The sequence below is a fragment of the Ambystoma mexicanum genome, chromosome 1p (assembly GCF_040938575.1).
Source record: "Ambystoma mexicanum isolate Mex_15411 chromosome 1p, UKY_AmexF1_1, whole genome shotgun sequence".
Classification (NCBI taxonomy): domain Eukaryota; kingdom Metazoa; phylum Chordata; class Amphibia; order Caudata; family Ambystomatidae; genus Ambystoma; species Ambystoma mexicanum.
Window position 1 is genome coordinate 1,035,145,357 of NC_090921.1, and position 19,419 is coordinate 1,035,164,775.

General features: G+C 49.8%; 1 protein-coding gene across 2 annotated transcripts in view; it reads right to left on the reverse strand.

Annotated features, from left to right (window-relative positions):
* The window catches only part of RFWD3 (ring finger and WD repeat domain 3), a 580,144-nt gene that overhangs the window by 51,908 nt on the left and 508,817 nt on the right, over positions 1-19,419 (reverse strand). For both annotated transcript variants that reach the window (XM_069604073.1, XM_069604082.1), the window contains one exon: positions 15,935-16,152. In XM_069604073.1, coding sequence (XP_069460174.1) covers positions 15,935-16,152 — 218 coding nt within the window. The remainder of the gene's footprint in view (positions 1-15,934; positions 16,153-19,419) is intronic.

Consider the following 19,419-nt stretch of genomic DNA (forward strand, 5'->3'; position numbering starts at 1 on the left):
ACCAACGGCACTCCTGGTGCCCACGGACTCGCAGTGCTTTGCCTTATGTTGGGCCCCCGTCGCCAGAGCGCCCTCAAAGGTCTTAGAAGACCGCTCAGACTTTTTCTTGGGGGAAGTACGTTGCCAGGGCTCACCTGCCACCGGACTCTTCGCCTCCAGCCAGTCAGCTAGTCGCTTGCGACGGTCCTTCAACGTACGGGTGGACATGTCCTTGCAGAAAGCACAGGCCTCCTCCACGTGTGACTTGTCCAAGTGCAGGCAGTAGAGGCACCGGGAGTGCCCATCCTCCTTGAAGACGTGCTGTAGTCCACATCCTGGGCAGATCCTAAACAGCTTGGGTCCAACGGGCGTCGAGTCTCCTTTGTCTTCGGCCATGTCCACACGGGGTAGGCCTCAAAGATCTTACGGAATCCTCCAAGAAGTGAAATTCGAAGAAAATTCGCCCTTGAGGGGCATAGAGATTTCCGAAACGGGTCCCCGTTATTCGAGAGATGAATCGGTGGAGCTCGAGGCTCAATTTGACTGAAAAAACGCAAAACGCAGTAAAAGCTTGAGAGCTAAGCACGAGGACTCCAACACTTGAACATGCGGTGAAAATCTGAAGATGGCTGCCAGAGGAGGGGCTTAGGTAGAGGGCAGTCATTGGCTGGGGGCAGTATGACCCAGAGACCAGCGATTGGTTATTAGGAGAAAGACAGTTCAGAAACGAAACCGAAATTGATTTTTTCTTTACCGAGGATTCTGAGCCTGACGACAGGGAATATTCAGGAGCATGTGAATCCATGCCAGACCCCATACTGGAGAAACTGGGTTTAACTAGCTATTAGATAGTGGATAGTTATATATGAATAGGTAAATGATTTACCGTGAAATACATTGTGTCTTTCGTAAAGTGTGATAGGGTGTTGCTCACCACTTGGGCCAATCAGGACGGAGTGCGACTTGAGTTGCCTAGGCAACTCAGTCCAGGGTGCCTAAATCCCCCTCCACCCCTCCTAAGTACCCCAGACAGAGTGGCACCAGTTTGGAGGGCTTCTGTGGAGAAGCCCGCCAAAAAGTGGAACAAAGTGCTCGACTTGGGTTGGAGTCACAGAAGAGAACAAAAACGCCATTTTAGAACCGAGTTTTGGCAAAAAATACCAACCGGAGAATTAATAATAAATAAATAAACCGACGGTATGTTCGAGGCTATCGTAATTACATAAATAAAGATAGTAGCCTCGAACACTGGGAAAATCCCATAGAGAAATATTTGCGGTTGAATATAAAAAGTAGTATCCACTGCCACCAGCCAAAACTCGATCAGCGGGGACGGAGACGTGCCCCCTCGACTAACAGACCCCGGGGCAATCGAATTGCCCCGGCCAGTACATCCACAATATGATGGTTTGTACTGGTTCTGTTCAGAATTCAAGACTAGTAAAGTCAATGGTGACTTTACATGCCCTGGGAGACAGTAGTCAGTCCCAGGGTATGGAGTCTATACTGGGGGGTCACTATGACACCCCTGTGTTACTGCACTGAGGGTGCTGTGTAACACATCACAAAAACACATGAAGCCCTATGGAGTAAAAGACCCCATAGCCCATTAAACACATCTAGAGTCAAAGAAAAACACTCAAATCATGTCCAAGAGTGAGGGTAAAAGAGTCTCACTCTTGGCAGGAGAAAAAATTAAACCCCAAAAATCCAGCAAAGCTGCTGGGGGACTCACTAGGTTAGGAAATTCAGCCTAAACAGGAACATGTCTCCATACGCAAGTTTATAGTGGTCAGTAGACATGTACCATATATGTTATTTATATGTATGAGGCACCTGTCCGCCTGATCAAAGTATGTCAAGTTGAGGCCCAATGACAATAAAAATATAGTTTTGAGTTTGATTTTAACTTCTAAAAACTTGGCTACTCTGGTGATGCTCTGTTGCAGTACAAGCTTGCACAGTTTTGCTGACACACCCTCACACCATGCTGGAACTTAATTGGTACTGTAGCCGGGCCACTAACAGGAAAAGGTGGGATTTTCAACTTCATGCTACTCCGAAGCAGGGTCCGACTGGGACAAGAAATAGGCCCGGACACCCCAAAAAAAGTGGTCCACCACTCGCCTCAAAAAAGTGGCCCTCAAACCATCATCCGTGAATCACATCAATTAACAACTTTACACAAAATGCTACTTAAGGAGGGTTCATATGTCTGTTGAATATTATGTTTTGTGTAAACACTTGAGAAAGTGATAACATTCCTTTTGTTCCAAAAAACAACATCATCACATAGCTAAATACTTATTTTGCAGAGCCAGACTCAAGGCACGTCTACTCACTGCCCCTAGTAATGAAAATAGAGTTGCATTTATAAGCAGTACAGCCAAATGATGACACACGGAAAGTACCAGTTGTCAGTTGTATTTATGCTCAAGTAATCCTCGTTTCATTTGGAGGCTGTAAATTGCTAAAGAATTTCCAGATACTAACGTGCTAGTGCAGGGAACTGGGATTGCAGTAAACAGGTAAAGGACATTTGAATATAAGCTTTTGTAAAAAACGTGAGAGAGAGAAAGAGAGAGAGAAAGAGAGAAAGAGAGAGAGAGAGAGAGAGAGAGAGAGAGAGAGAGAAAGAGAGAAAGAGAGAAAGAGAGAAAGAGAGAAAGAGAGAAAGAGAGAAAGAGAGAAAGAGAGAAAGAGAGAAAGAATTGGGGCGCTTTGAAACACAATTTACATGATGGAACAAGTTACTTTTAACTGTTCTCCAGCATGGATTCACATGCTCATGAATATTCCCCGTCGTCATGCTGGGAATCCTTGGTAAAGAAAAAAAAACAGTATCAGTTTAGTTTCTGATCTGTCTTTCTTAGTAGTAACCAATCACTGGTCTCTGGGTCATATTGCCCCCAGCCAATGACTGCCCTCTCCCTAAGCCCCACTCCTGGCAGCCATCCTCAGATTTGGTAGCACGTAAAGTAGCAGTATGACCAAGTGAAGAGCCGCAGAGGGGTAGGATGGAGGGTTCCCATGTGAATCCATGCCAGACCCATGCTGGAGAACAACAGTTACAGGTAAGTAACTTGTTCTTTCTCCAGCATGGGGTCTGGCATGGATTTACATGCTCATGAATATAAGAATACATAACAGTATACACATGCACAACCACGGGAGGTGGCAAGGTTCAACATTAAGCATTACATAAACTCAACATTAAGCAACTCTTACCTCCTCACCAGGCCCACTTTCAGGCGAACAGGTTGCGCAGCACTGCTTGGCCGACTGTGGACTCTTCCCTGGAATCCCGGTCGACGCAGTAGAATTTCGTGAAGGAGTGCGTCGACCTCCACGTAGCAGCCCTGCAGATGCCCAGCGGGGGCACACCAGACAAGAACGCCGTAGTAGCAGCGATCGCTCTAGTCGAATGGGCTCTCGGACAGCCGGGCAATGTCGGTTCGTCATCTGGAAATGGAAGCCTTCGAGAGGGCCTTCCCTTGATTCACAGGTCCAAAGTTCTCAAACAGTTGTGATGTCTTCCGAAAACTTTGTGCGGTCCACGTAGAACTTCAGCGCTCTAGCTACATCCAGCGAGTGCAAAGTCCTCTCGGCCAGCGATGAAGGCGACGGGAAGAAAACTGGCAACACCAAGGGCTTGTTGAGGTGGAAGTTAGACAGCACCATGGGCATGAAGGAGGGGTGCGTCCTCAGCACCACCCTAGTCTCGTGGAAAGTCAAGTATTGAGGCTTGCACGATAGGGCCTGCATCTCCACCACTCGTCGTGCGGAGGTGATGGCCACAAGGAACGCCGTTTTCCACAACAGAAAATTCAATGGTGCCGAATGCAGACGCTCGAATGGCGGTCCCATGAGCCTAGTCAGCACCACGTTGAGCTCCCGCGCCGGGGCCGGAGCCTTCACCGGCAGGAACGATCGGAACAGTCCCTTCATAAATTCCTTCACCAGGTGATGAGACCACAGGGATGACCGTCCCGTAGTTCTGGTGTAACGGGAAATCGCTGCAAGATGGATCTTGATAGAAGCGTGAGCTAGCCCCGCCTTGGCCAGTGACAACAGGTACGGCAGCACTTGAGGGGCCGTATTTCGCAGAGGGTTAATCTTCTGTGCACCGCACCAGACAGAGAACCTCTTCCACTTGTGTCCGTAGCACTTCAGAGTTGAGGACGCCCTGGCCTTTGCAAGCAGTCCGCCGGAATATCGTACCCTCCAAACTCTAGTGCTGCAGGAGCCAGACCTGCAAGTTCAGCGACTCCGGGTCGTGGTGGAGGATAGCGCCTCCTTCTCTGGAGAGAAGATCTGCCTCCGTCGACAGTCTGACTGGTGGGGACGCGGACAAGTCCAGAAGGTCCGGGAACCAGATCTGTCTCGGCCACGCCGGTGCGACGAGGATCATCCTGCACCGGTACCTCTTGAGTTGGTCGACAAGTCGCAGTAGCAATGGCAACGGAGGGAATGCATACAGGAACAGGCCATCCCAAGGGAACGAGAAAGTATCGACCATGCTCCTCGGCTGGCTGGGGAAACCTGCTGGCGAACCTCTGGCACTTGGAGTTCGTTGCCGTTGCGAACAGGTCAATCTGGGGTTTGCCCCATCGTTGGAAAAGTCGATCCACTTGATCCTGAGGCAGCTCCCACTCGTGGCACGAGCGCAGCTCCTTGCTGAGCGAGTCAGCGATAACGTTCCTTATTCCTGCTAGATGGAAGGGCACCAGAAACATCCCCTGGGCGACGGCCCAGTGCCACAGATCCTGGGCCTCCTTGGACAGGGCTGGGGATCTGGTGCCTCCCTGCTTCCAAATGTAAACATTGTGGTGGTGTTGTCGGTGAAGATCCTCACCACCTTGCCCTTGAGGGACGGGAGAAACGACCTGAGGGCCCAGAACACTGCTCGGAGTTCCAGGATGTTGATGTGAAGTGACCTCTCCTCCGGGAGCCAAAGGCCTCTCGCCTGCAGATCTCCGATGTGCACTCCCCATCCCTCCAGGGAGGAGTCTGTCGTCACCGTCTCCTGATGTACCAGAGTCTGAAAGTCCTTGCCCGCCGCGAGATGTGCGCGGATGCCCCACCATCGGATCGCTTGGCGGAAAGCCTCGTTGTGCGATATCCTGTCTTCAAAACTGCTTGTCGCTTATATCCAATGGGCGTCGAGGAACTCTTGTAGAGGATGCATCCGTAGCCTGCACAGGTGCACCAGGTAGATGCATGAGGACATCATTCCGAGTAGGGACGTGATGGAGCTCACCCTGGCCACGTCCGTGGCCAGCAGGCGCTGCACCTTGCCCAACATGGCCTTCGTATTTTCCTCCGACGGCGAGGCCAATCGCGCCACTGCGTCGAGCTTGGCTCCCAGAAACAGTGCGACGGGACCAGGTGGGATTTCGAGTAGTTGATGGAGAATCCCAGGTCCGTGATAAATTGGATGGTCTCCGCTGTGTGTTCGACGGCGAGTTCTCTTGTCATTGCCCGGATGAGCCAATCGTCCAGGTAGGGGTAAACGTGGATCCCCGCAGGCACAGCCGCACCGCCACTGGTGCGAGGCACTTGGTAAACAGCCTGGGAGCCGACTTCAACCTGAATGGCAGGGCCTTGAATTGGTAGTGCCACCCCTAGACTACGAATCTGAGAAACATTCGGTGTCCTTTTAGAATGGGGCTGTGGAGGTAAGCATCCCCCAAGTCCAGTGACGATAGGAAGTCGCCCTCCTCCAGCTGCCCCAGCACGTGCTGGAGGGGGACCATCCTGAACTTTTGCGCCTTGATGTACTTGATTAACCGTTGCAGGTCCAGGATGGGGCGCCAACCGCCTTTGAGCATCGCCCTTACTTCTAACAGCAGTTGAGGGACACGATTTTCCTTCCTGGCCACGGGAGGAATGCAGGGGAACTTCTTTAGAAATTCGAGAGGGTGCCCGTGGGCCAGGGCATCCAGCACCCAACGGTCGGTGAAGATGAACTCTCACACGCTGACTAACTTCGCCAGCCGGCCTCCCACCGGGGTGTTCAGGTGGGTGCCCGACGCTACGGCCGGTTCAGTCCTGCTTAGAGGCGGCCTTGCCACCTTGGCCACGACTCCGAGATCCTCCTGACTTGCCGCGCCCTCTGTAGGCCTCCTGCGACGAGGAGCGGGCCACCTGGCAGTACATAGAGGAGCCGCCGCCGGATCCCTTGGGGGCACCATGTCTGCCTCTGGCGTTCCAAAAGGGCGGCCGTCGTTGCTACAACACTCCCAAGGCCCGAGCCATCTCTGTATCGGTCTTGATGGCCTGAAGTGACTCATCCACTGTTTTCCCAAACAGGTTGTTCCTGTCGAAGGGCATGTCCAAAACTCTGGTCTGCACGGCCTGGCAGAAATCAGTTGCCTTGAGCCATCCCCGCCGTCGAAGGCAAACACCGTTGCCCAACTGGCGGAATCCGGTGTCAGCGGTATCGGTGGCCACCGTTATGGCGTGGTCCGACACCACTTCACCTTCCTCTAGGATCTACAGGGCCTCCGACCGCTTGTCGACCGGTAGGAAGTCCAGCAGGGGAGCAATCTTGTACCACAGCTCCCAGTCGTAGCGGGCCACAATCGGTAGGGCGTTGGCTGCCTTAATTGTCGTCCCAGCAGACGAGATGACTCCTCGTCCCATGGCGTCAGGTGGGGAGGTCGAAGTTGCGTATGACGCCCCCGCCGCCTTCTTCTTGGCCGCTGCCGAAACGACCGAATCCGGGGTCGGCTACGCCCTAAAACACAAAGGGGCGGAATCAAGTTACTTCTTGTACCGGTCCCTCTTGGCAGGCATCGTGAACAGGTTCTTAAGGAGAGCAAGTCCCTCCTCCCAGATGTCATCAGTCAATGGTATCGCGAGGACCGTCTTCCTCTTGGCCTCCCGCCGCTGATCGAGGAAACCTTCCTTCTTCTGTTCCTCAGGGCAGAGCTGAAAAAGCTTGGATGCCCTGGCAATCATGGGGTGGAAGGAGCCAATTTCATCAGGCGGGGAGGCCCGAGGGAGTGGTGATGGAAGGCCCATCCCGTCATCCCTCCCAGTCGTGGCCGTATCCGTTCCCGTGTCATCCCTAGGCTCAGGGGAAGGAGGAGAAGGCTGAGCGGTGCCTGCGAGGGCTGGAAAGGCGGGTGGGGGGAATTAACTCTCCTCCGCTTGTTTGGAGGGATTCCCGACGGCCCGGCTCCGTTGGGTCGTACGTTGGGATGAGGAGCAATCTCGTCCTTATCTCCGTGCATAAGGTTTGGATTGCCATCGAATTGGCCACCGAGTTGTCCTGAGGCTCGGGCGCTGGCGCGAAGGTTGCTCCTCCTCCACGGGAGTCTCGTCGGCAACACCGTCGCTCTCTTCGTCCGCCTCCTCGGGGTTCCCCCCGTGGGACCAGACCTCCTTGAACCTCTTGTTGAGGCCCTGGACGACTTCAACCAGCACCTCCTCAGAGGCTGTATCCGTGTCCGTGACGGCCATCACCCCCCCCCCTCTTTTTCCACCGGGGTCTTCACAGGGGTCTTATCGAGGGGCTGAAAAGAGGATTCCCTCTGTGGTGGCAGGAAAACTCTGGGCCCTGAGGTCGTCTCCACTGGGTTAGCCTCCACAGTCTTCGCCAGGACTGCTGCAACTCCCTCAATAGAGGCCTTCACCGGGTGAATCAAGGCCTTCACCACCTTGGGTGCGCTTGAGGCCTTCACCTTGGAGGAGGGGTCACCGCCTCACTCCGCCTCGGTTGAACCCTTCGAGATCAACCGGGGCCTCTCCAGAAGCTTAGCCGGGTTCTCAGATTTTCTCTTCCCCGAGCCAGAGCGTTGGCTCGTGGTTGATGGCGTCAGTGAAATTGTGCCCTGCCTGGCAGCCGAGGAGCCCGTCCCTTCGGCGCTCCCGGTGCCTGCGGACTCGCAGTGCTTTGCCTTCTGTTGGGCCCCCGTCGCCAAGGCGCCCTCATAGGATTTAGAAGACCGCTCAGACTACTTCTTCTCACCTGCTGGGCCCTTCTCCAGCCAGCTCGCATGGCAGGTCCGACGATCCCTCATAGTCCGTTCCGACAGGTTCTTGCAAAACGCACAGTCCTTTTCCACGTGCGTCTTGTCTTTGTGAAGGCAGTAGAGACATCGCGAATGCTCATCCTCCTTGAAAACATTCTGTAATCCGCATCCAGGGCAGTTCCCAAATAGCTTGGATCCGGGTGTCAAGCTTCCCTTGTCCTGGGCCATGTCCACGAGGTAGGCCTCAGATCTTCTGGAATCCTCCAAAAAGTGCAACTGGACGAAAATTTCGCCCTTGAGGGGCGCAAAAAATTCCGAAACGGGTCCCCGTTGATCAGAAGTAGAAACGGTGGAGCTTGAGGCTTGATTGACTGAAAAAATTAGATAAAACTCCTTGAAAAAACGCAAAACGCAGTAAAAGCTTGAGAGCTATAGCACGAGGACTCCCAACACTTGAACGTGCGGTAAAAATCTGAGGATGGCTGCCAGGAGCGGGGCTTAGGGAGAGGGCAGTCATTGGCTGGGGGCAGTATGACCCAGAGACCAGTGATTGGTTACTACTAAGAAAGACAGATCAGAAACAAAACTGATACTGATTTTTTCTTTACTGAGGATTCCCAGCCTAACGACAGGGAATATTCATGAGCATGTGAATCCATGCCAGATCCCAGGCAGGAGAAGTATAAGCGCCTTACAAATGCACAATAAATAAAATAGAGGAAGATAGAGAGAGAGGGAGAAATAGAGGCGAGAGAGGGAGGGAGAGTGGGAAGGAGAGAGAGAGAGGGAGGGAGACAAAGGGAGGGAGAGAGAGTGAGGGAGAGAAAATCCATATCTGAGGGGGATTATTCTGCTGACATCTACATGCTCATTAGGTAAATGAAACGCTTTTCAAGACCCCATGCACTCCAAGGCACAAGCTCCGATTTCCAGTACAGCAATCATCAGGTTGGCTCATTGATTGAAAGAAAACGCACATGTACCCGCCTTAACAATCTGTGCTTGCATTACCACTATAACACATTTCATGCTGTCCCAGTTCTGCCCAACCCATGTCACTCTTTGTCCAAGTATTGCTGAAAGCTGCTATCCCTGTTCGAATTCCACCCCATGGCTGCCATTGTGCTGCCCCATATGAATTAAATGAAAACTCATTCCACTAAAACACCGGCATAACAAATACAGGCTATTACTTCTATGTATGCAAGTGTGTTCGTAGGTAGTAACAAAATGCTAATTCAACTGTGTATGTTCCAACCTAACTGTAAAGTATTTATCCTTTTATGTGGATTCATATGAAGGCAATAGCAAGGAAGCAAAGATTTCACACAGTTTCTGGCTTGAATGATGATGCCCTAATCTTTCACCCAATCACGCAACAATAAGCAAGCAACAACCTTTCCATACAGCGCAGTACTCACTGCACCTGTGCATTGTTCTCCATGGGCGAATCAAAAACGCAAAATGCTGGTGTGGGCCACTTGTTTGGGTCAAAGTGGGACACTTTTTTGGCCGATATGGGCCAGTAGCAGTTTAATGAGTTACTTGACTATGTGGATAGTAGTTTTGACCATTGTTGCTGAATCAATATTCTTTAAATTGCACAATTTGCATTACATTTTATCAAAAAATTCCTCCTTGGGTACTATGCAAACAGTCCGTCACAAAAGGGATGAATTGCTATTGCAACGGAGCCACTTTTACATTGGTGCTCGAGGCAATTGTATGCCCAGCGAGGCCATGCCAGCCCAACCCTAGACCCCCTGTCCTTGTGTAGACTCAGTGTGTGTGACAAATCCTGAATCACCCCCACTTCTTGCTGCCGGTATGACAGTGTTAAGGCAAGCAGGCTATGTGTTAGGTGTGCAGAGAGTTATGATACAGCAGGTCAGTTGTCTGTTAGTTATGCGGATAGCTTATGATAAAGTGGGTCTGGTCATGGATAAAGTTCCCGAAAGGGGGTGAAATCCCTTCTCTTCGGTGTTAGTATGTGGTCTCCACTGTGTCAAAAAGGTGGGAGAGAAAATATGCCCTCTGCCCTACCAGCGATAAAAGCTTCACTGTATCAAGATGCCATGGATCCCATTCCAGAAATTGCCCAAGAGTACAAGCGTGTGCTATAGGTCTGGGCAGGAATGAGCCAGTGCTTCCCTTCTTGAGGAGGTTCAGGAGTATAAGGTGTGTACACTTATTACATATAATTATGTCAAATCCACTTCCCAATGTTCATCATTACGTACATCTTTAGTGCCAACAGTGAATGGACTGTTAGCGCTGCGACATCCAGCTGAACTCCAATGATGCTACTGCTTTGTTCTTGTAGATCCGATGGTCATGTTTACAGTTACACTGGGCTTCTGTGGGTGCTGCTATTAACATCTGAAAACGTAACCATCACCTCCCAAGGACAAACCATTTGCAATGTAATTAAGCCGGATGTTAGAGCAATGAAAGTCATTCCCCAATATCTTAAATAACAATTGGGCGTGGGCCAAAGGTGAATTATGTTGTGAAGTGATCGCCATGTGTGAAAGTGTTCCGCAAAATGTTGTTAGAAAGTTGTCCACCCTCGTATCAGAAGGCATGAAAAATAAAGAAAAGTAGGAGTAATGAAGTAATGTGAAAAAAGATACGAGAGAGCAACATAGAAACGGTGATACCTGTCGGAAAATTGCAACTGGGTAAATGCATTAAGAAGTTGATGCTTTAGCTGCAGCAAAGCAGAAGGGCTGTGTAACAGAAAAAATGAGAAAGTGAATTGCCGGACAAAGAGTTGGGGCCGACAGCCTGACGCAGAACAGCAAGGTTCTGCAGCACTTGGTACTGCATCGAGGCCATGGTGGGCAAAGACCGAGTGGACATTTTCAGATGTCAGAAGGGCAGCAAAGGGGTTGCAGGGCAGGCAGTCAGTAAGAGAACAAGTTACTTACCCCAGGTAACATTCTTTCGACTGGATCTTCCTCCAACATATTCCTCATCTTTGACATGTAATGTCCAGCTTCTGCTGCCTCAGAAAACTTTTCTGGCAAAGGGTGCTTTCCGTCGAGGTCCCTCAAAGGCCTCAGTCGAGGGAGACATCATCTGAAATCATATATAGCACGCACGGCTCCCGTTGGCCTTAGTTCTGTTTTTCCTCCTCCTCATGCAGCAGAGATGCCCATAAATACGGGCATGACAGTGCTCAACCTTGGTGGAGCAGAAGCTGTAATAGCATGGAAAATTCTACAGAGGGGTAGGATGGGAGCGCGATGAGGAATACGTTGGAGGAACATCCAGTCGAAAAGAACGTTACCAGGGGTAAGTAACTTGTTCTTCGAATGGTTTGTGTCCTCCAACGTATTCCTTATCTTTGACAGACCCCCAAAGCAGTGTTTATATTTGGAGGAGAGTCTAGACTTCTGTATATTACACATTTTCAAGGGCAGAACAAAGTACTGCCTTGCCAAAAGCAAGATCTTGTGAATGGGAAGCATCTAGAGCAAAATGTTTTGTAAACATGTGTATTGATGACCACGTTGCAGGATCACAAATATTCTTAATAGGAACTCCCCTTTGAAGGGCTGTAGATGTGGCCATGCCCCTAGTGGATTGAGCTCGCAGGTTTAGGAGGATTTTTCCCTGCAAGCCTGTAGCACTCTGAGATTGCCAAAATTATCCACCTAGATAAGGTATGACCTAATTTGTGTCCTGTATACGAACACATCAAACCATAAAGTGGATGTTCTTGAAATGTAAAAGCTTAATGCTTTTCTAGGATCTAACCTATGAAGTATATCTTCCTCCTTGCCAGGGTGAGATGGAGGGTAGAAGGAAGGCAGGACGATTTTCTGGTTTAGATGAAAATCCGAAATGATTTTCGGTAAAAATGAAGGTTTGACCTTCAAGACAACCTTATCCTTTTAGAAGGACTGTAAAGGGTGGCTTTACTGACAGTGCCTGCAACTCACTAACTCTGTGTGCTGATGTGAGAGCAACCAATAAAATGGTTATAAAGGTTAATAACCTTAGAGGACACATATGCAGGGGTTCAAAGGGTGCACACATTAAGAATTTTAAAACCAGATTTAGGTCCCAAACCGGCACCTGGAAAGGACATGGAGGATACACATTAGGGAGTCCTTTCAGGAATTGAGTCGCTAGAGGGATTTTGAAATAAGAGCATTCCTCTGACAAGCACTTAAAAATGGACAGTGCCGCCAGATAGCCTTTAATGGTACCAATCTGGAGCCCCAAGTTGGCTAAGGATAGAAGAAAAGATAGTACGTCCGGTGTTTTGCACAGAAAAGGATGTACATTCTTTTCCCTGCACCAGTTGCAAAACTTGTTCCAACGGTACAAAGATTTTGTTGCTGGTCTTCTAGCCGACAACACCTCCATAACGTCATCTGGGAGGTCCCAATCCTTATATCTCAGCCTTTCAGAAACCAAGCGTGAAGGTTGAGAATGTTGATCTCTGGATGGAGAACCCGACCTCCTCTCGTGAGAGAACATACTCTCCCTGGGGAAAACGTATCGAGGGCAGATGGACATGTCTAGAAGGTCCGGGTACCACCAGGGTCGGACTGGGACAAGAAATAGGCCCGGACGTCCGAAAAAAAGTGGCCCACCCCTCACCTCAAAAAAGGGGCCCACCCCTCGCCTCAAAAAAGTGGCCCACCCATCGCCTCAAAAAAGTGGCCCTCAAACCATAATCCCTGAATCGCATCAATTCACGACTTTACAGAAAATGCTATGCCAAAAGAGAGAGAGGCGGAAAGTTCACAATCATCGAAATGGTTACACACCCCAGTCATCTGTGCAGAGGGCTATCGAGGTACACAATCTCACAGACTGCGTGTGGACACTCACACTACCGAACACAAGGGCACCTGGGGCAGCAACAGACCTCGCCCCCTGTCAGCGTACCTTCACTCCCCTAGCACCGAGTCAGGGCCTTCATGTTCCCTTGCAATCTATGCAAAGCTTCCTGCATAGCCAGACCCGCATGCGCACATTAAGGGACTTGTTGACACCCTGATTGGAGAGTGCCACGTTCACGCAACTCTTCATGCAGACCCTACTCCCTGAACTCGCATAGCTGCCAAGTTGCCCACATACATGTCTGACTCCTCGAGCCAGTCCTGTTTCTGTTCCCCACTGCATGCTGGGACTTGTAGGCTATTCCTTACAATGGGAAAAAACAAACTACAAGTTCCAGCATGCAATTGGAAATACAGAGTAGGACTAGGCAGGGGTGCATCTACACTAACATTTTGTCGGGAGAGCTGGGGCTAACCTTTCAAACGTTGGGAGGGGCGCTAACATCACAGAATGTGTGGGGGCCGGGGGGGACACTTCCTTGTGTGGGGGAAGCTAACTTCTTTACACATTCAAAAGAGACTATTCTAGTGCACTCGCAACGTTACAAGCAATTAACTCTCCCCTTCATATCTGAAACCACACACACCTAATAACTGCAGTGAGAATGAGCGGTCTGAACCCCCTAATCTTCCGATCCCTCCACTGACATGCAAGTACTAACTCCCCGACCCACCCCCTCACCAATCCCGATTTCAATTGTCTACAAACGTATGTATAAGAACGCAAGTACTAACAGTGAAACGTGTTACATTAGTAATTGCCGGGCTTGTGTTAATTGTGCAGCCGAGGGCACTATTTATTTTCTGTGTCCTGTCCTGCCATGACTCTGGGTCAGCCAGGCCACGCCAAATAGGCCATAAGAAATAGTCGGTCACATTTTGGAAATCCTCATGACTATTCCCTCTGATCAATGGAGGACTACTCTGTGCGCACCAGCGTTACTTATTAACACTGCATGATTGGCGTATTGGAAATCACACCAGCCAGTAAAAAAAAAAAAAAAAAAAGAAATGTGTAACTTACGTCCGCCGACTGCGGGCCCAGGCGTGGGTTTCAGCAACCGGCCGCAGGCCCAGTGCCTCATCCATGATTTCGGTCCAGCAGCCACGGGCTGAATGGCCGTCGGGTCAATAAGGCTCTGTCACCTCCCCACCCGAATCTAATCCCCGGAGTTTCCCCATTGCCCTCCTCCCTCTCCAAGCCCTGGGCGCCCCCCGCCCGGCCCTGCTCGCTGTTAATTGAATCGTGTCGGCGGCCCATTGACGGCTCGGCTCCGGCTGCAGGCGATTTCAAGCCGCAGAAGTGATCACTGAGGCCGGATCTGAGGGGAAATCGATGGCAGCCACAGCCCGAGGATTAACTGCGAAACCGGGGGAGATGGGGTGGGGGGAAGCAGAGCAGAGAGGTGGGGGGAAGTGGACGGATGAAACAGACAAGGGAAGAGGGGAACTAGACAGAGAGAACGCAGCCGCTCAGCCCTCTCAGCACCAGGAAGACTTCAGGAACTCACATGACCGGCCCAGCCCCCAACAACCTGCCATTGCAAATGCAATGAATCACAACAAAAGGAGCGGCTCCTGGCCCAGGAGCCGCTCCCCTTGCCGTGACCCACTGCATTTGCAACAACTGGCGCCACACTGTCGTCGGATCGGCCCAGGGCACCACCAGGCCAGTGCATTCACCAAAGAAAGGCAACACTCGCGTGTTACCTCTCTTTAATGAATGCACACGCTGTGCGCCGTGCAAGCCAGCCAGCACACCGGCCCACACACAGCAAACCAGCCCCCAGGGCCTCGGAACGTATCGGCCACGGGCCGATTGGCCGACGGGCCAGTCCAGCCCTGGGTACCACCTCCTCCTGGCGCAATCCGGGGCAATTAGGATCATATGTTTTCTGAACTTTCTCAACCTACTGATCACATGAGGAATGACGGGGACTGGAGGAAACGCGTATAGGGGCGGAGTCCCACACTTCATGGGGTTTGGTATTTACTGCTTGTGGTAAATACCGCCTGTGCTACTGCTTTTGTGTGGAGGTAAGGACCTCGACACAAAAACAGGCGTTACAAAGTTTTGGTAACAAAACTCAAAATGTGTAAAAAAAAAAAAGTCAAATATTTAGTGTCTAAAACTACTGAATGTTTTAGGGCTACCACCAAACTCAGACAATAACCCATTAACTTCATTCCTTCTCAGCTCTTCCGTAATATTTATTATCTCTGTTACGGAGTAGAGTTTGTAGACAGTTTACAATTCTTTTTTTTAAGTACTCAAGGCTTTAACTACTTAAGGGTAAAATATGTGAGGAGATCATTTTTATAGCTTGTGTACTGCCTGCCAGATTGTATTGTCTGTGAAATCTCAGGCTTATTTAAAAAAATTTAAAAACACTTTTTTTGGAAAAGCACGATGCCATTCCTGGTGTTTTTTTGTTTTGTTATGATTCTCTGCCTGTACACAGTAGTGTTAGAAGGGAGGTTGACTGATGCTACTAAAACTTCATTGCTTTCTTGAGAAGGCGTCCAAGGCTTGCCCGAATACCTCCAATAGACATCCAGGCAATGGGGAGCGAGTCCAAGTCTGTGCATTCGACTTGCTCCTGGGCATTGCTAAAAGGCCTCAGTTTTCCCTACTAAGCAGATGAAAGGCTCCTTGCAAAGCAGTGATGCTAGGAGACATCCCATATTGCCTCAGCTTGGATTTGCAACCCTCCGGTGCCTAAATGCTCCTAGTTTCTGAAGGCATGGGATGCAAAGCACAGCTTCCACCCCACAGCAGACAATACCACCTTAACCTTCAGGGTAGGGATAGAACCCCAGCAGTCAGGGAACACAGAATGGCTTTCTCGATCCAATTCCTGCTGAAACAAGGTACCAGTTGATCAGACAATCATGCCTGTATATCAACAAGAGGCCCTGGAAAAGCGCTGTAATGGTCTCGAGGTTACATGGGGATCCATACAAAACATTGAAATAAACAAACTGGTACATTTGGTTCGTAAACGTGGACAATTATTTTGAGAACAGTAGTGTTTTTATTCAAATCTCTGCACAATGAGTCATAGGCGATATGGTGCTCTCTTTCTAAAAACCCAGTGTCAACATTTCAGATCTTACCATGGCAGAGTTGGTAGCTTCATCTCCTGCACAGACCAAGATGCTACCATCCTTTTCAGGGCTCTCGAAGATTGCATTCTTGGTGAGGAGTTTGCAAGTGGGGCCAGCACTGAACGTCTGGACTGGGTAGCAGGAACACATCACGTCTTCATCTGAACCCACCAAGCGGCTGGTGGTCAACTCCATCATGACACATCGGACAGAACTGTGGGACTTGCCTGTAAAATAGAAGTAACCCAAGGAGTGAGTGTGTCTTTGCCACCCTCAGACATGGTGACAATTATAAGCGTTCAAAATAATCAGAGTTAACACATACCACAGTATAAGAAAGCTCACTCAGTAGATGAGACTAATTTTGAGAAGCAGTGGCTTAACCCAGAAAGCAGTAAGTCTACTTGCATTTTAGTTATGTGGCACTCACATGGCAGGGAAACTGAGGGAGAAGAATAATTTCCTCAGCTCAGACTAACATGCCTTTAGCACCCAAGTCACATTTTCCATAGTAGTAGCAATCATTAAAATATGACCCCTGTGAATAATTCTCATGGCAGATTTGTGCTTAGTGAGGTGAAATGTGAAATTATACTCTACTGCCAAGCATTTTCCAGCCTTCCACAGATGCATTGCACACCATTTCTTGCTGGACCAACAGCGAATTCTCCATTGCCATTGGCTAGTGGCACATGCAAATTGTATAGGCTGCTTATAGGACAGATATGCAAGGCAACACTTCACAGTAACATGGTCTTTCACTTAGACTTTACTGTTGTTCACAAAATCGAGAATTTTTCAAGACCAATATAAATCTCTGCATTACAGAAAAAAATAAGTTACCACTTATGCAATAAGCTCCGAGTAGGGTGGGCATTACCACTTCAGGTAATCAACAGGGCCTTAACGAAGGCCCCGGGGCATTACCCGAAATGGTAATGGCTCCCCTGCGAGAGGCTTATTGCCATTAGTCCCACAGCCCGTAAGACCGGGGTACTAAACACGTTTTCCTGTTGCAAAACACTATGGCATGTCGCAACAGAAAACAAACAAAAAAAGTAAAAAAATGGCTGCTGGGGAACAAAAAACAGTCTGTTTTCTCTTTCCATGGTAGACATTGAAAACAATACAAAAAAAGTAAAAAAACAAAATGGGCACCATGGAAATGGAGATGGGATTACACGTAGTCCCTTCTCTCTTTCCATGGTGGGCATTAAAAATTAAAATAAAGGAAAAACGTAAACAAAACAAATGGAAAGGTTTGTTTCCCTGGCGGCTTGTCGCAGATCGGGAGCAGACGCACTGGAGACAGAAGTGTTTCCAGCGCATCCTGATGATAGCAGAAGGAAATGCAGACCGCAATCCACCTTGAAATGGAAAACTTTGACAGAGCCTTCCCCGTGACCAGTAGGTCTAAAAGACACAAACAATTGATCCGTAGAACAGAATGACTTAGTACTCAAGGGCACGCGCCACATCCAGCGTGTGCAGTGCTTGCTCCGCTGGAGACGTTGGGGTGCCGAAGAACACAGGCAAAACTACTGGTTGATTAAGATGGAAGGAGATGGGGACCATAGGCATAAATGTCGGGTTAGACAACAGGATAGCCTACTTGTGAAACGTCAAATAAGGCAGTTGCAGGAAAATGCCTGGATTTCACCCACTCGCCTGGCAGATGTTATGGCCACCAAGTGAGCAGTTTTCCAGGAAAGATGTTTGAGGGCTGCCTTGTGCATAGGCTCAAAAGGCGGCTTCCTGAGCTTTACAAGCAGTACATTCAGTTCCCACGCTGGAGCTGGGCAACAGATGGGTGGCAAAGAACAGAAGAGCCCACATGGGATGGCACACATGCTGAACGGTTATACCTGGAGATTGCAGCCAGGTGTACCTTGATTGAAGAAGACATGAAGCCAGACCGGGCTAGACATAACAAAGAAGGCAACATGTCTTGTGGCCGGGTGGCCTGAGGCCGCAATGGCTCCAGAACCACACCTGGAAGCGTTTCCACTTGCTCTTGTAGCACTTAAAAGTGGATGGAGCTCTTGCTCGGGCCAGGACTTCTTGGCAGTCTTGTGGAAGGGACAAGCATCCAAATTCTAAGAACACAGGAAAAAAAATTATAAGAAATAAAAGAAATAAATAAAAATCGGCTGGCGAAACTCTTGCACCGACTATTGTCGTAGGTGGCAAAAGGTTGATCTCGGTGTGCCCCACATCTGTAACAGGTGAAGATGATCCTTGTGCAGCTCCCACTTGTGGTAAGAGCGCAACTCCCTGCTGAAGGAGTCTGCTAGGGTATTCTGAATACCTGGCAGATGGAGGGGAATGACCAACATTGGGTGCTGCAATGCCCAATGCCAGAGGGCCTGCACTTCCATGGATAGCTGTGGTGACCTGGTTCCCCCTTGCCTGCAGACATAAAACAATGTCGTCGTATTGTCGGTATAGACACGTACCACCTTCCCAGCCAAAATGGAGAGGAAGGACTTCTGGGCCCAGAAAATCACCCGCAAATCCAGCATGTTGATGTGCAGACTCTTTTCCTCTTCGGACCAGAGGCCTCGTGTGCTGGTCCTGAAAGTGGGCCCCCAGCCCTTCACCAAGACGTCTGTGGTGACAGTGGCCTGATGGTCCGGCACCCTGAATGGGGCACCCTTCACCAGAGGTCCCCTATCCGAGCACCAGGGAAGGCTATGCCTGAATGCTTGCTTCAGAATTATGTCATGTTCCCAAGTCCCTGATGCCTGAATCCATCGGGCGTTCTGGAGAAATTCCTGCACCGGGAGCATGCTCAGCCTCCAGTGAGTGATCAAAGGGATGCACAATGAAATCATCCCCAGCTGAGGCAGCGCACCTTGACCAAAAGAGCGGCCATCCTTCGTCCACAGGTATAGAGGTGCAGGTTTGGGACACAAGCCTCGCTATGAGGTACCGTGCAACTAGGCACGACTTTGGGAAGTTTATGGAGAATCCTAGCTGTTGCAGGCACTGGATGGGGACGCAGCATTGACTTCTACCAGCAGGTATCAGGGGTTCTCACCAACCAGTCATCTAGATACAGGATTACGTGGATGCCCCTCCGCCATAGGTGTGCCACTACTGGTGCGTGGCACATGGTAAACATCCGTGGAGCAGAATGCAGGCCAAAGGGAAGGGTTCTTCAATTGATAGCGTACTCCTGCCATCACAAAGCGTAGGTAGCGCCGGTGCAAGCGACAAATAGGGATGTGAAAATAGCTTGCTTGCTTTATAACTTTATTCCGGCTAAGTGCCATAAAAGTTTCACATCAATGAACAATAACACTTTTGGCATCCCATGACAAATCTGGGACAAACAATCTAGGAAATACCATAAAAACAAAGACATCATGCCGCATTAGCCATTTATGCCCATGGGGAAGGCAGGCCCCACCGGCCTTACCCCCAATGGTACTGCGTTCGCTCCTGTCAGGACTAGCACCAATGGCATTTTTCCCCAGGGAAATGCGATCAGA